This window comes from Xyrauchen texanus, chromosome 30, assembly GCF_025860055.1.
Source record: "Xyrauchen texanus isolate HMW12.3.18 chromosome 30, RBS_HiC_50CHRs, whole genome shotgun sequence".
In the NCBI taxonomy this organism is placed as follows: domain Eukaryota; kingdom Metazoa; phylum Chordata; class Actinopteri; order Cypriniformes; family Catostomidae; genus Xyrauchen; species Xyrauchen texanus.
In genome coordinates, this window is record NC_068305.1 from 30,208,732 (window position 1) to 30,221,069 (window position 12,338).

The 12,338-nt window shown below is 37.0% G+C and overlaps 1 protein-coding gene across 3 annotated transcripts; it reads left to right on the forward strand.

The window, feature by feature from the left end:
• The first annotated feature begins 1,848 nt into the window (after window positions 1-1,848).
• LOC127624104 (paired mesoderm homeobox protein 1-like) lies at window positions 1,849-10,146 on the forward strand. 3 transcript variants are annotated; one of them, XM_052098768.1, is made up of 5 exons: window positions 1,849-2,738; window positions 5,338-5,513; window positions 7,576-7,757; window positions 8,706-8,771; window positions 9,011-10,146. In XM_052098768.1, exons 1-5 carry the CDS (start codon window positions 2,492-2,494, stop codon window positions 9,141-9,143), a joined length of 804 nt encoding a protein of 267 aa, XP_051954728.1. In that variant the 5' UTR covers window positions 1,849-2,491; the 3' UTR covers window positions 9,144-10,146. The 3 variants fall into 3 exon arrangements, with proteins under 3 accessions (XP_051954728.1, XP_051954726.1, XP_051954727.1); XM_052098767.1 differs by having other exon boundaries at window positions 1,851-2,738; window positions 8,706-8,767; window positions 9,011-10,144; XM_052098766.1 differs by lacking the exon at window positions 8,706-8,771 and having other exon boundaries at window positions 9,011-10,145.
• The last annotated feature ends 2,192 nt before the right edge of the window (window positions 10,147-12,338 follow it).

Genomic DNA, 12,338 nt, shown 5'->3' on the forward strand with positions numbered 1-12,338 from the left:
ATAGACATATCTTTTCAGACAAATAAATACATTTACTTTTAAGAAATATATTTTAAAGATCAGTTTAGTAATTTTTTTGCATCTTTTTGCTCCATTTTGCTCCATATTGCTCTATGGGATTGTTAAAAGATTCCTGCTAAACTAAAAGTCGTATGAATTCTTGAATGTCCATGTTGTAATTTCCATTTTTGGCTATAACAATGCAAACAATGCAAGAAAAGTAATCCATGCACAATAGGTCATGTTCATGTATAGCTGTCCAAACCATGCATTTTGGTTGATCGACCTTTATTTATATTTTTTCCTTTTTTTTATGTAAGCTGTCTGCCCAACGCGATGAAGCCGTAAAAACCCTTTTAAACATTGGGTTTTGACAGGCCATAAACAAATGTACTGTTTCAAGCAGGACGCCTGAGCTCAAACGATGATGGACATGTGCCACGCGGATTTGACTTTCAATAAAAAACTTTTTGCAGGTTGAAAAGGAGCAATTTTACAGACTGTCTCCAATTGCATGATCCTTGACCCCGATGGCAGGCCTTTTTCATGAGAGAAGTCGCTTGTAGAGGAGCTGGCAGCTGAGGGAATGTGGAGGGGAAACTAATGATGAAAAAGGTCTACTCCATCCCAACAGCGGCTTAATTAAATACATGGAAAGAACGAAGGCAACACATCTGGTTTCAATCCGTTTTCCTTTGATGGCATCAAGTGTTCTTTTCCCAGATCTGGGCCTGGAAGCGCTGGGATGTCTGTGGCAGTGAGGAACCTATAGACTCTGCTTTTGAAACACATGGACACTTACCTTGTGAAAACCCACACTTATAACTCACCAAGCGGCCTGACACTACTATCTTCCCAGCTAGAGCTGTATAGGCCACTGCAGCCAGAAATGTATCCCTTTTTTTTTTTTTTTTTGCTTGACAAATACAAATTCGTGCCATGACGACGTAACGCTATAAAACCGTAAAAAAAACGACGATTTAAGCAACTATTATTAAGGTATTGTTAACAGCTCAAATGCACAAGTTTTAACATAAGAATTAATGCTTTTGCAAAATTAAAAGGTTCACATTCATGCCCTCAAACCCTCCAAAAATTGGCCCCATTCATTTCCATTGTAAGTGCCTCACTGTAATCCCGATTTTTTGCTTCAAATGCTCTCGATTAAGATTCATTTGTATAGAACCCGGAATATTCCTTTAATAATAAATACAGTGCACCTTCATTATCAGATGTTTTCTTTTATTTATTTATTTTTTTACTGAAGTACAATGCCGTTTCACGTTTTGCACTTCAGTCTCAAGTAACATTTCACGTTAATTTTGATATAACCTAACTTTACACGGAACAGGTTAGTAAGTAATTTCATTACACTAAAATCATGTTGGATTGGCCCCATTCTCTTTCTTCTCACTGTAACCTCGTTGTTTATTGTTTTTGTTTTTTTCTAAAGAAAAGGAGTTTCAAATATTTTTTGTGTTTATAGCCTAGTTTGATCTTAACTTGTTTTGACCCAATAATATTCCTTTAAAATGCTCTTTTATAATATTTATGCATTATTTATTTGAATTATATATTGGTTGATTACCATTTCCATTTCTTATATGCCTATATTTGAGGACATTAGAAGAAAAAACTTTCTACCAACTGTGAACTAATCACCCAATTATTTGACGTTTCCTGCGATATGTGCTATACAACATTTTAATATTGTTTTATGTCAGTGTTCTTGAGTGCAATCATAATCAATGACATATATACAAAATGTGGGGTTCAGACTCAGATATTAGGGAGGGTTAACATTCAAAGAAGGAAGCTTGACAGAGGAGGGAGGGGGGCTGTGAAACGTCAAAGAAAGCTAGAAGTCTTTTGCCACGTAATTACGAGAGCCTTTCAGCTTCATCTTCTCTCCCAGGGGTCTCAATTTTTCATTTACAATCCACTCCACTCACTGCTTGCCAGTGTGCGCGCCGTTTGAAGTGCCAGAACGCGTGTTCCCGAGAGAAGAGTGCGGCGTGGACTGGACTGGAGTGGACAGGAGTAGAGGAGAGAGTCAACAGCGTCTGAAAGGCGGTGTCGTGTCCTGCCTCCTCTAGCCTTCAGCCAGCTAACTTTACGCGAATGCATCTGCAAGGCTTCAGCATTTAGATCCGCGCTCAGTCAACAACTCCGTGGAGCTCGAGCAGATTTTCGTATTTAACAACAGTGCTGAACCAACAGAATTTTGCAGAAGAGATTCTATGGCTATGAGTGGACGGATTGAATCGACTTTATGGTCTTCACAGTCATATTAAGTTCCACAAAGTTGAAGATACTTTACTGTCCCACCTGGATCTGTGGGAACAGCTTTTATAGTGAGCACAGGCAACACAGGCAACTAAGATATCTCGCATTGGTTTGGAGACGCTGTTTCATGTGATATTGTCTTCAAATATATGCAAGGAGGATCACTTTGGTAATAATACCGTTGCCCCAGCATCGTATTTGCGTCATGACTTCTAGCTATGCTCATGTAATGGACAGACACGCCACCATATCCAGCAGACTGGAGAGTCCCATCACAGCCAACCTGGAAAACCTGCAGGCTAAAAAGAACTTCTCGGTGAGCCACCTGTTGGATCTAGAGGAGGCTGGGGAAATGGTTGGTTCTCAGACGGACGAGAGCGTGGGGGAACCGGGCAGGACTATGCTGGAATCCCCGGGTTTGACCAGCGGCAGTGATACAACACAGCAGGAGAGTAAGTGTCTGATCAAACAGTAGATAGATAGATAGATAGATAGATAGATAGATAGATAGATAGATAGATAGATAGATAGATAGATAGACAGACAGATAGATAGATAGATAGATGGATGGATGATATGTGGTATGGTAGCTTATGGTATGGTAAGGGAGTAGCACACACTACAACCTGAGTTAATCATCCAGAACCACACATTGCTGACTATTTATACTAGCCTAACACGTCTCATTAACATATGTAGGTTAGGTTATGTGCATTTTGCAAATTCTGTAAGAGAAAAGTTACATCATTTACTATTCTTGATATCCCATCCCTTAATCAAGTAATCAAAATATGACCTCTTGAAAACTTTCAAATATTTGATTTGTAGGAGGCTTGAACTGTTTGCTAAAACTGCTAACAGTGATTTAGTAGATTGGCTAATTTGCTTTACATATTAATTAGTGTTCAATTTACTACATATTTCAGGAAATAGGGTTGAAGTGAATGGCAGGTAGATATGATAAAATTAGTGGTACACACAAATCACACTACTCTGTTGTGATCTGACAACTAACCAAAGTGGAATCTCGAAAATGCAGCATATATAAAAATAAATAGATAAATAAAGGCAAAATACTGCTGAATGGCAACTTATAACTCACTGATAGATCATTTCCGAACAAGGAAATAAAACTATGTTAAAAGTGTTAAAATTAAGTTTAAAACAAGGGGATTGATTTGCCTTTAAATTGTAAAAGAATAAATAAATAAATAAAAACGAGAAGAAAGACAATTCAGAGACAAGGTCCTAAATGCACCAGTTTCTGGACATTTTCAGTCAATTTAAACACTATAATTTGTCATCATTATCTTGCATTGAACATATACAGTATTCAGTTATGTTATCAGATAGCATTCCATTACATCTGTCTATCAATAAAATCCATGTTTTGCTGGTCGTAGCCTAAATGTATTGCACCTTTTAGTATTTAATAATATAATGACCGCATCCTCATTTCTAAGAATTTATGTTACGGGAAAAATATTTTAGGATCTGTCAAATAGTTTAAGCTAATATGGATACATATTGTTTTTTTCTTTTCTTTTCGTAACACTTTTGGGCTGTGAATTGCATTTGTTGGCCCGATAGAGCTAAATTGAAAAAAAAAAAAAAAAAATGTTTTGTTGTTATTTTTTAGGAATGTCCAAATCCTGAAATTTCCGAGGCAGGAAAATATTCTAGATTATTATAACAGTATTGCACTGTTTGATACGAGTCGGACACATGCGTGTAGAAGCATATATTAATTACTTCTCTTTTGGCATCATGACTCTCATTCATACATCTATAATTTAAATCCGTTAGAATGGTTTGGTTTTAGACCATACTTTCCAAATTAGCTCCTTAATTTGTGTTTTTATACTATAGGTCGTTTTTTGCTGACTGTCCTAAATGACCTCTAAAATTTGAACAAACTCTCTACAATCCAGCAAGTGTTGTACAGATTTAATTATCTTAACTATCTTCTTTGTGTCATCTAACATGACACAAATAATGTTATGTTTCCCATAACAAGCCCAATGCCCCATTTAACAGCTGGTGTTTTCATTCAATTGTAGGAAACAGGAAGTTTAAATAATAATTTCTACAGTCTACCAAACCCCTTGCTAAACCAGTACATTTTCCTCTTAGAGCTTCTCTCTATTATAATATCTTACAATAACATTTCATTTTACATATGATAAAAGTAACATATTGATTGATGGATGTCTATATTAAAATTGTAACCTAAACAGGGTGTGCTATTCACTTTGTGCTGTCAGTTGGGTGATTATCGAGTCTCATGAGAGTCAAAGTTATTTTATGTTTTTGGCTGAAGTGGGGCTACTGTGATGGGACTATACTCTTTAAGGGCTTCAAAATCCCTTTTACTGCATTTATTTATCATATATCATATATTATTTATTTGTTTGAAGTATCATAGTGCAACAAGGATGAAAACACATTTTTAGGACATTCTGCTAAAGATTGCTCAGACTAAAGAAAGGCATTGTAAGGTCAGTGTTTCCCTTTATGTATACATCTCTCCATTAGAGCACTTGTGGAAAACAACGAGAGCCTGATCTCAGTTTCTGTGATAGCAAAATTTGACTGATAACAGAATTTCTAAATGAACAGAGAAAAATATTTAAGTAAGCTACTATTAATGGTTTAAGATCTTGAGTGAAATGTCCAAGCACTTTACAAAGTGGGATCACTTTGCTCATTGACTTGTTCATTTACTTCATAGTGTAAAAGATTTTTCCAGGCCATAATAAAAAAGTAAAAAGTCAATTAATAATTAGTTTGTGTGTGTGTGTGTGTATATATATATCATATATATATAAACTTCTCTCCAAAAAAAAAACATTTTATGTCACTTATAGTTCATAAAATGTATCTATTGTAAATCAACAGCAGAAGAGAATGATAGAACTGAAAAAATGTCAAGAAAGTTATAGCAACTTAGTGAATGCAACTCTTGCTGATGGTCAAGTTTATTATATGAATTGCTAACTAAACTGATTCTTTAACCCTGGCATAAATGTATATCTGTGTGTGCTCTGCCAGATGAGCAGCTAAACTCAGAAGAGAAAAAGAAGCGGAAACAGCGGCGGAACAGAACCACGTTCAACAGCAGCCAGCTGCAGGCTCTGGAGCGAGTGTTTGAGCGGACACACTACCCAGATGCCTTTGTTAGAGAGGACCTGGCACGCAGGGTTAATCTCACTGAAGCTAGAGTTCAGGTAAGCTCCACACCAATCATCTGATGCATACTGCAGTTGATTAGGCCTATCAAATTTGTTTAAGTTGAAAGCTACATACTCACCGACTGATGCAAAAACATTAAGTTTAGTGATCAATTAGAGCAATGTATCTCATTGGTTTTGGACATCAAGTGGTGACCCAACTCTGTAACAAAATAATGTACATTAAAATTAAACACTGAAATTGAGTAATGTTACCACGAACTGCATAAGCAAAAACATGTTAATGTGATATTGGCTGAATAGGAAAATTGACTATTTTGTAAATGCAAAAACAGCAGAAGTGTGACTATCCAGATTGACATATGAAATAATCATTGAGTTAAATATTGTAAGCCATATTACCAAATGACAGATTAATTCATGACAAAATATCATAGAGTTTGATTGGACGCATGGCCGTTGACATAAACAAGTGGAAAGCGTTTTGTTTTCTTCTTTCTTTTAAAAGTTGATATGCCTATTTATTTTGCTATAACTCTGAACAATTGAAGGGTTGGCTGGATTTTATTATTCACATTTAGCATTGTTTATTCCCTGCTGTACATGACAGATTATAACAGACCTACAATCCATATTTGGGTTGCAATAACAGTTGAGAACACAATAAACATAACAATCAACCTATTGTAAATATTAAGAGAAACATATTTAATAATAATAACTGCATTGCAGTTTTACATATAATACTTCAAAAAATTATTTACAAAATCAAAAGAAGCTGAAGAGATTTAATAATTTGTCTAATTCAAGGTTTCAGTAAGATTGCAATTGCAGTGAAACACATCACTGTTACAACACTAAATCTTTGAGTCAAGTCTCACCACTGTCATTAGTCTCATCATCAGAGTTTGGCATAAATGTTTAAAAAACCTCAGCCGATCACTCGGCCTCTCAGCACACATGTTGTAGGCCACAGTCAGTCTCCACATTCTCCTGTAATGAGAATGTTTTTGTAGAAAGATGGGGATTATTCCCGTTTATAGATCAAGAGTTTGCAAGAGAAGGAAGGAACGAAAGAAAGGAAAGAAAGAGAACAAACACATCTGCAATTAATGTGTCCCAGAAAGGGAGCAATACAGAAATGCTTTGATAAAAGAGACTTTGAATTCATTCCTGAGGCGCTGCGTAACCGGACACTGTGCCTCCACCAGGCCTGGTGCTGCAGCCAAGTCTTCGAGATCTGGGCTTGCCGCTCTGTCTTCAACCATGTTTCACAAGCAGTTGTATTTCACAGAGCTCCTTATGCAAGCCTCTGATCTGTTCTCCACATACAGGTATACAGTATGTGTGCAAGCAAAGGCGCTGCAGCATAGTCCTCACAGTTCACTGGAAAACCTACAGGTTTTTGTTCAATCAGTTAGATTCATTCTTTAAAGTGTGCCGATGCAGATTTGGGTATCAGTATGCTCACTGAAAGAGTGGGTGCATCCAGTTGTTGACTTAAGAGGTATTTATTTTCTGTTGGTGTAATCTAAAATAGTAATTCAGTCATTTAAAAAAATATTTTTGACTGCATGAAGCACATTTTTAAAGGGATGTTGGGAGTTCAATACAAGTTAAGCTCAACTGACAGCATTTGTAGAATAACGTTGATTACCTTATAAAACTATTTTAATTGTATTTTGATTATAAGAAAATAATAAAATCACAGTGACTTTGGAAGTGAACGGGGCCAATCCATAAACATAAAAATACACACTTCAAAAGTATAGACATAAGATATAAGCATTATACATGTTACCATGATTGTAGTGTGATAAAATCTCTCTTCAACATGATTTTAGTGTGATAAAATATATTACAGGATTTACTAGCATGACATCGTCATGGCAACAAAGTTGAAATATTTGATATAACTTTACACAGATATGGATAGAAAGTTATTTTATCACACTAAAATCATGATAACATGATCTATGTTTACATATCGTGGCTATACTTTTGAAACAATGTGTATTTAAAATTTGTCTTTCATCTCAGTGTGCTAAATATCCAGTGTAACCGCTCTACTGTGTCATTTTGGGTTCTGTTCTCATAGGTGTGGTTTCAAAACAGACGGGCAAAGTTTCGTCGTAATGAGCGGGCAATGCTAGCCAGTAAGAATGCTTCACTCCTCAAATCCTACTCTGGAGATGTAACGGCAGTGGAGCAGCCCATCGTCCCCCGTCCTGCACCCCGTCCTAATGACTACCTTTCCTGGGGTACTCCTGCTCCTTACAGGTAACCCCATAAACCTCTGAATCCTTGCATTATTCTCACTGATGTGCATGACTGCTCTGGTTTCATTTCAGATCTGTTAATGTCTGCCGTTCTCAGTTTTACGCAGCATTTCCTTCATTTTCTAAAAAACTATTCCTGACAATAATTGTTTTTCATTTAGGGTTCTATCAAAATGTTATTCTTTTATTTAGTTTTTCATTTTGGGGCTTTTTGGCCATTATTTTAGAAGACAGTAGAGGCAGACAGGAAAGTGGGAATAGCATAGGGAAATGACCGAGGCCGTATTTGAACCCTGTGCACCAATGGCTCTTACACATGTCTGTGCCACAGCTTCAACAATTTAGTTCTTAAGTTTTTCAGTTTTCTTTGAAAACTGTTCATTTTGTGGAGTTGATGAGCTGGGCTGCCAAATGGCCAAGTAGGAACGGTAATGCCTTTCTTTTCCCAGCAGCTTTGCACAGATAATATCATCTGAATTAGCACAGAGGCACTCTAGCTAGTTATTTTACACCACATTCTGTGGAAGGGATAGTGGGTCGAGCCCCTGATGATGAAGTGATAATCTGAAAACAAACCATATTAAATCCGCCTGTGACCCCCGTGACCTTAAGTTCATTGGATATGCATTGACAAGCAGAGGAAGAAAAGACCATTGGGCAGGATTTTTTGTGACTCAGGTTACACTGGTTATGATTCACAATAATCTTCCTTCTTAAAAGCCATACAGAGTAACTAACCCTGCCACTCCGGCCAAATACCTTTTTCCTAGCAGCTGAATCACTCAACTCGACCGGGAACACTTTCTGGCAAGGCTACGCATTTGACCAGTAACCATGCCAGTCAAATTTCAATGCACACTTTAAGCATTACTGTGCACATATAATGCTTTTTCCATATTAATGCAGTATTCCGGAAGCATTAATATATAACTATTTATATATTTTTAAGCTGGTACCCAAGGCCGGAGGGAGGGCCGATGCGAGTGCCACAGAAAATGCTGCCCACAGAAAGCAAGTACTTTTCAAATGTCTTTTTACGGTTTTACATTGAAATAGGTGAGTTAAGCACTATATTTTTATTTACATGAGGGCCATATAAATTCCCTGTTTATGCTATGTGAGTAACTCAGATTTGGGCATTGTTTCTCAACCATTTTAATTTAATTTATAAGACATACATTTTATTTGTAATACTTAATATTGTAACATTTAAGTTTGATCACTGTAGCTATCCTTTTCATGTCTCATTTTCAGCGCCATGGCAACCTACCCACCCACTTGTGGCAACACCACTTCCACCCAGGGAATGAATATGGCCAACAGCATTGCTAACCTGAGACTGAAAGCCAAAGAATACAGCCTCAACCAGGTGCCCACTGTCAACTAAGCCTGAAAAGAGGGATGAGAAGAGGGGACAACAGAGGAGCACGAGATGATGAGAGGATCTCAGAGGAGCTGGAATAGTTTGCCTGTAGAAGAGATTTTTTTTGTCGTATCTCAGCGTACAGTGGATGTGACATTTCAACCCCTCCTACAACAATGGAATTGCACTGTAGCCCCTTTTATTTGTCTTTTTTCCTTCAACACCAATGGAGGGACGTTTCAGAAAACTGAATCTAAATTCGTACTGAACTGAAGACTGTAAGACAACGCAAGGTCTGCTCCTTGGTGAACAAGTCAATGAGCAGGGCTACACTAAATGAGTAGGAAGTAGCAGACAGAGTGTCTGGATGCTGTAAGCTCTCCTTTCTTTGTTCTTTTATGGCTTAATTTTGGGTCAACTGGACGAGGCGTAAAGAAAATTTCATGGCAAACAATGGAGGACTGTTGTTCACCACTGAACAATTAAAATAACACCAGGACTTGATGTGTCTGTTTGATGCCGAGTTTTGGCAAAAGAATCACCAAAAACAAATTCCACTACAGCCAGTGGTAACAAAGACACATTAGTGGATTTTTAATCAGTGGCAGCTGTCTAGACATTGAATATCGATGTATACAATTGTCAATGCAACTGGTCGGGTTTGGGCCGGATTGCAACATCTTAATGTTGGTTCTAGACTATTACACCACTGTTTAGGCTAAGTGCTGTTCCCCATGGTGACTTATGTATCTGCTCACTGTTCACTAACACAATTGTGTTTAATTTTTTTTTTTGGAGGTGATATGATTTTTTCGATCATATTTTTCCTTCTTATATTTGGAAATATATGGTAATAAAAGCATTTTCAAGCAATCAATCATATACTTTTGTGTTGGATTCTGCAGTCGAAAAGACATACTTTGTTTAGTGACTGTTTTACTAAATGCTGACATTTGAGAAACTGTTGCAGGCAACAGTGTAACTACATCATGACCTTGTCTAAAATGTCTTATTTGTGTTAGTCGAAACCAACGTTTAAGAATAAACAATGCTATAAATAAATAAGGTAAAAATGTATTTTGCTGGTTATAGATATGCCCTTGGAATTTTGGATTGAACCTATATCCATAAGAAAGTTTTTTTGACTGACCTGTTGTTAACTTTTTTGTGGAAAACACGTCTTTTCATCTATGCCCATCTTTAAAAATTTAATAATTAACATTTAAATATAGCAGGGATTAACAATGGACGTTTGTTCTGCTTTATTTAAATGTTTACTATTCAGTGTCATCAGAAATTATTTTTGATAGTCATGGAATACTGCGCAACTTTGCATGTTTTTTTTGCAACGTGAGGTGGATCTTTGAGATTTTAATCCTGTCTAATCATCTCTGTTGATCCTTGATGGTTTGTACACATAAAGATGGGATAAGTTACATTTTATAGTCCAGTTCAGTTGAACTGAATTTACAGTAAATGACTCCTGTAAACCAGCTTATAAGCTCGAAAAGAGACTTTGTTGGATACTATGTTACAGTTTACTACTGTATCTGTATGTAACCTGCAGCAAGTCAAGATTATACAAGACAGACAATAAATTACAAAAAATATACTTAATCAATATAAAAATATATAAATAACAAATAACTGTGATAAAACAACACCCTTTCACACCACATTAAATGCCCACAAATATTTCATTAATCATACCCTCAACTGCCTCTGTGCTTTTTAGGTTAACAAGACAGTACATGACTTTACTAACTGTGGTTATTTAATAACTAGTTCAGCTGTTGTTTTGACGTAGGCTTAATATGTACAGTGGCAGATATTAGCTTTATTGTATTCCCATGATTTACTCTGCAGTACAGGAAAAATGAATTATGGATTAAATCCACGTATATACAGTATTCTGTCTCTTCTCTGGTTGAACAAGGTCATGAAGGCAGATTTATCAGTTGTAGAGTGTGAAGTTCAGTTTTTGTAGCATACTCACGCATATCGATGAAATCTCTGTACCACTGAACCCTTTGCAAGTAGACTGATTATTTTTAAAAACATGAGTGTATGACGTGACTACTTTGGGGAATTTCAGAATGTTTTAAACAGTTTACGTCTGAGTCTGTATAACTTCTATTTAAATGCTGATTTTTCATCAGTAGCCACCTATTATGTCCTGTAAAACATTTTATTAAGAGGAGAAGACAGCAGCAATGGTAAAGCAAGCATGTTTGTATATGTCACAAGACAAATGAATGTAAAAAAATCAGTTGTAAGTGTGTAACATAACAGAATTTGTTTGTATATCAATGTAAGCTTACATTTACACCCATAAGTGTTGAATAGTAAAATGACATGAGTGTGAATGTGTATGTGTGTCTAGTTCTCCATTCAGACTGCTGCATGCTCTCCATGCTGTGCTGCTCAGGTCAGGTCGTAGTGTTTCACCTTTCAGGCAGCCGGGTCCTGCTGACCTGAAGTGCTTCCAGATGTGCATAGGCTGTGACCTGCTTGCCCCACCCCCAGCCCCATCACCTCAGGCATGGGGCCCTGGCCCCTCCATCAGGCCTGACAGCATCCCCCATGAATGGGTGTACGCATAGCCGCCCACGCAGATGACATACAAACACCTCACCCCCTCAGTACCACATCTGGATCCTATTACAGAGGAGACAGTCAAAGTGTGCATGGGGGGAAAGAGTCTGAGCAAGCGTGTGTGGATATATGTGTGTATAGAATATATGTACAATAAGTTAGAGATGTTTGGAGTAAGCTTGTGCGTAATTACATTTTCCCTACATCTTCTCTTGAATCCGAAAATGTACTCTATGCAAGAACACGAACGGGGACACTTTTAGGTAAAAAAAAAGCAAACTGTAAAGCAGTTCAATGGAATAGAGGAGGTGAGAACCGGCTTGACAATATAAATAAAAGTTTAATGAAGAAATAAACGAAAAAAACTCAAACATAAACACACAGAGCAGCTGCCTGTAATTCTCTCTCTCTCTCGAACTGTCTTCATAAGTCTGAGCTGTCCACTTCTGAGATGAGTTTGCTCTTTCAAGTTATCAACTGTCATGGCAGAGCAAGAGTTAGAAAAGAATATCGCTAAGCAAGAAAGGTAAAGTCAATATACTTATAACAACTTGCCTGAATAATAACACATCTAGTTTAATGCCACAGAACTGAGGTTCATTACCGCCACATTTGTTGAACCAG

Coding starts and splice junctions, on each gene's coding strand:
- LOC127624104 (XM_052098768.1), top strand. CDS start 2,492: ATGACTTCTAGCTATGCTCATGTAATGGACAGACACGCCACCATATCC. Junction 2,739..5,337: donor TGATACAACACAGCAGGAGA/GTAAGTGTCTGA, acceptor GTGCTCTGCCAG/ATGAGCAGCTAAACTCAGAA. Junction 8,772..9,010: donor ATGCTGCCCACAGAAAGCAA/GTACTTTTCAAA, acceptor TCTCATTTTCAG/CGCCATGGCAACCTACCCAC.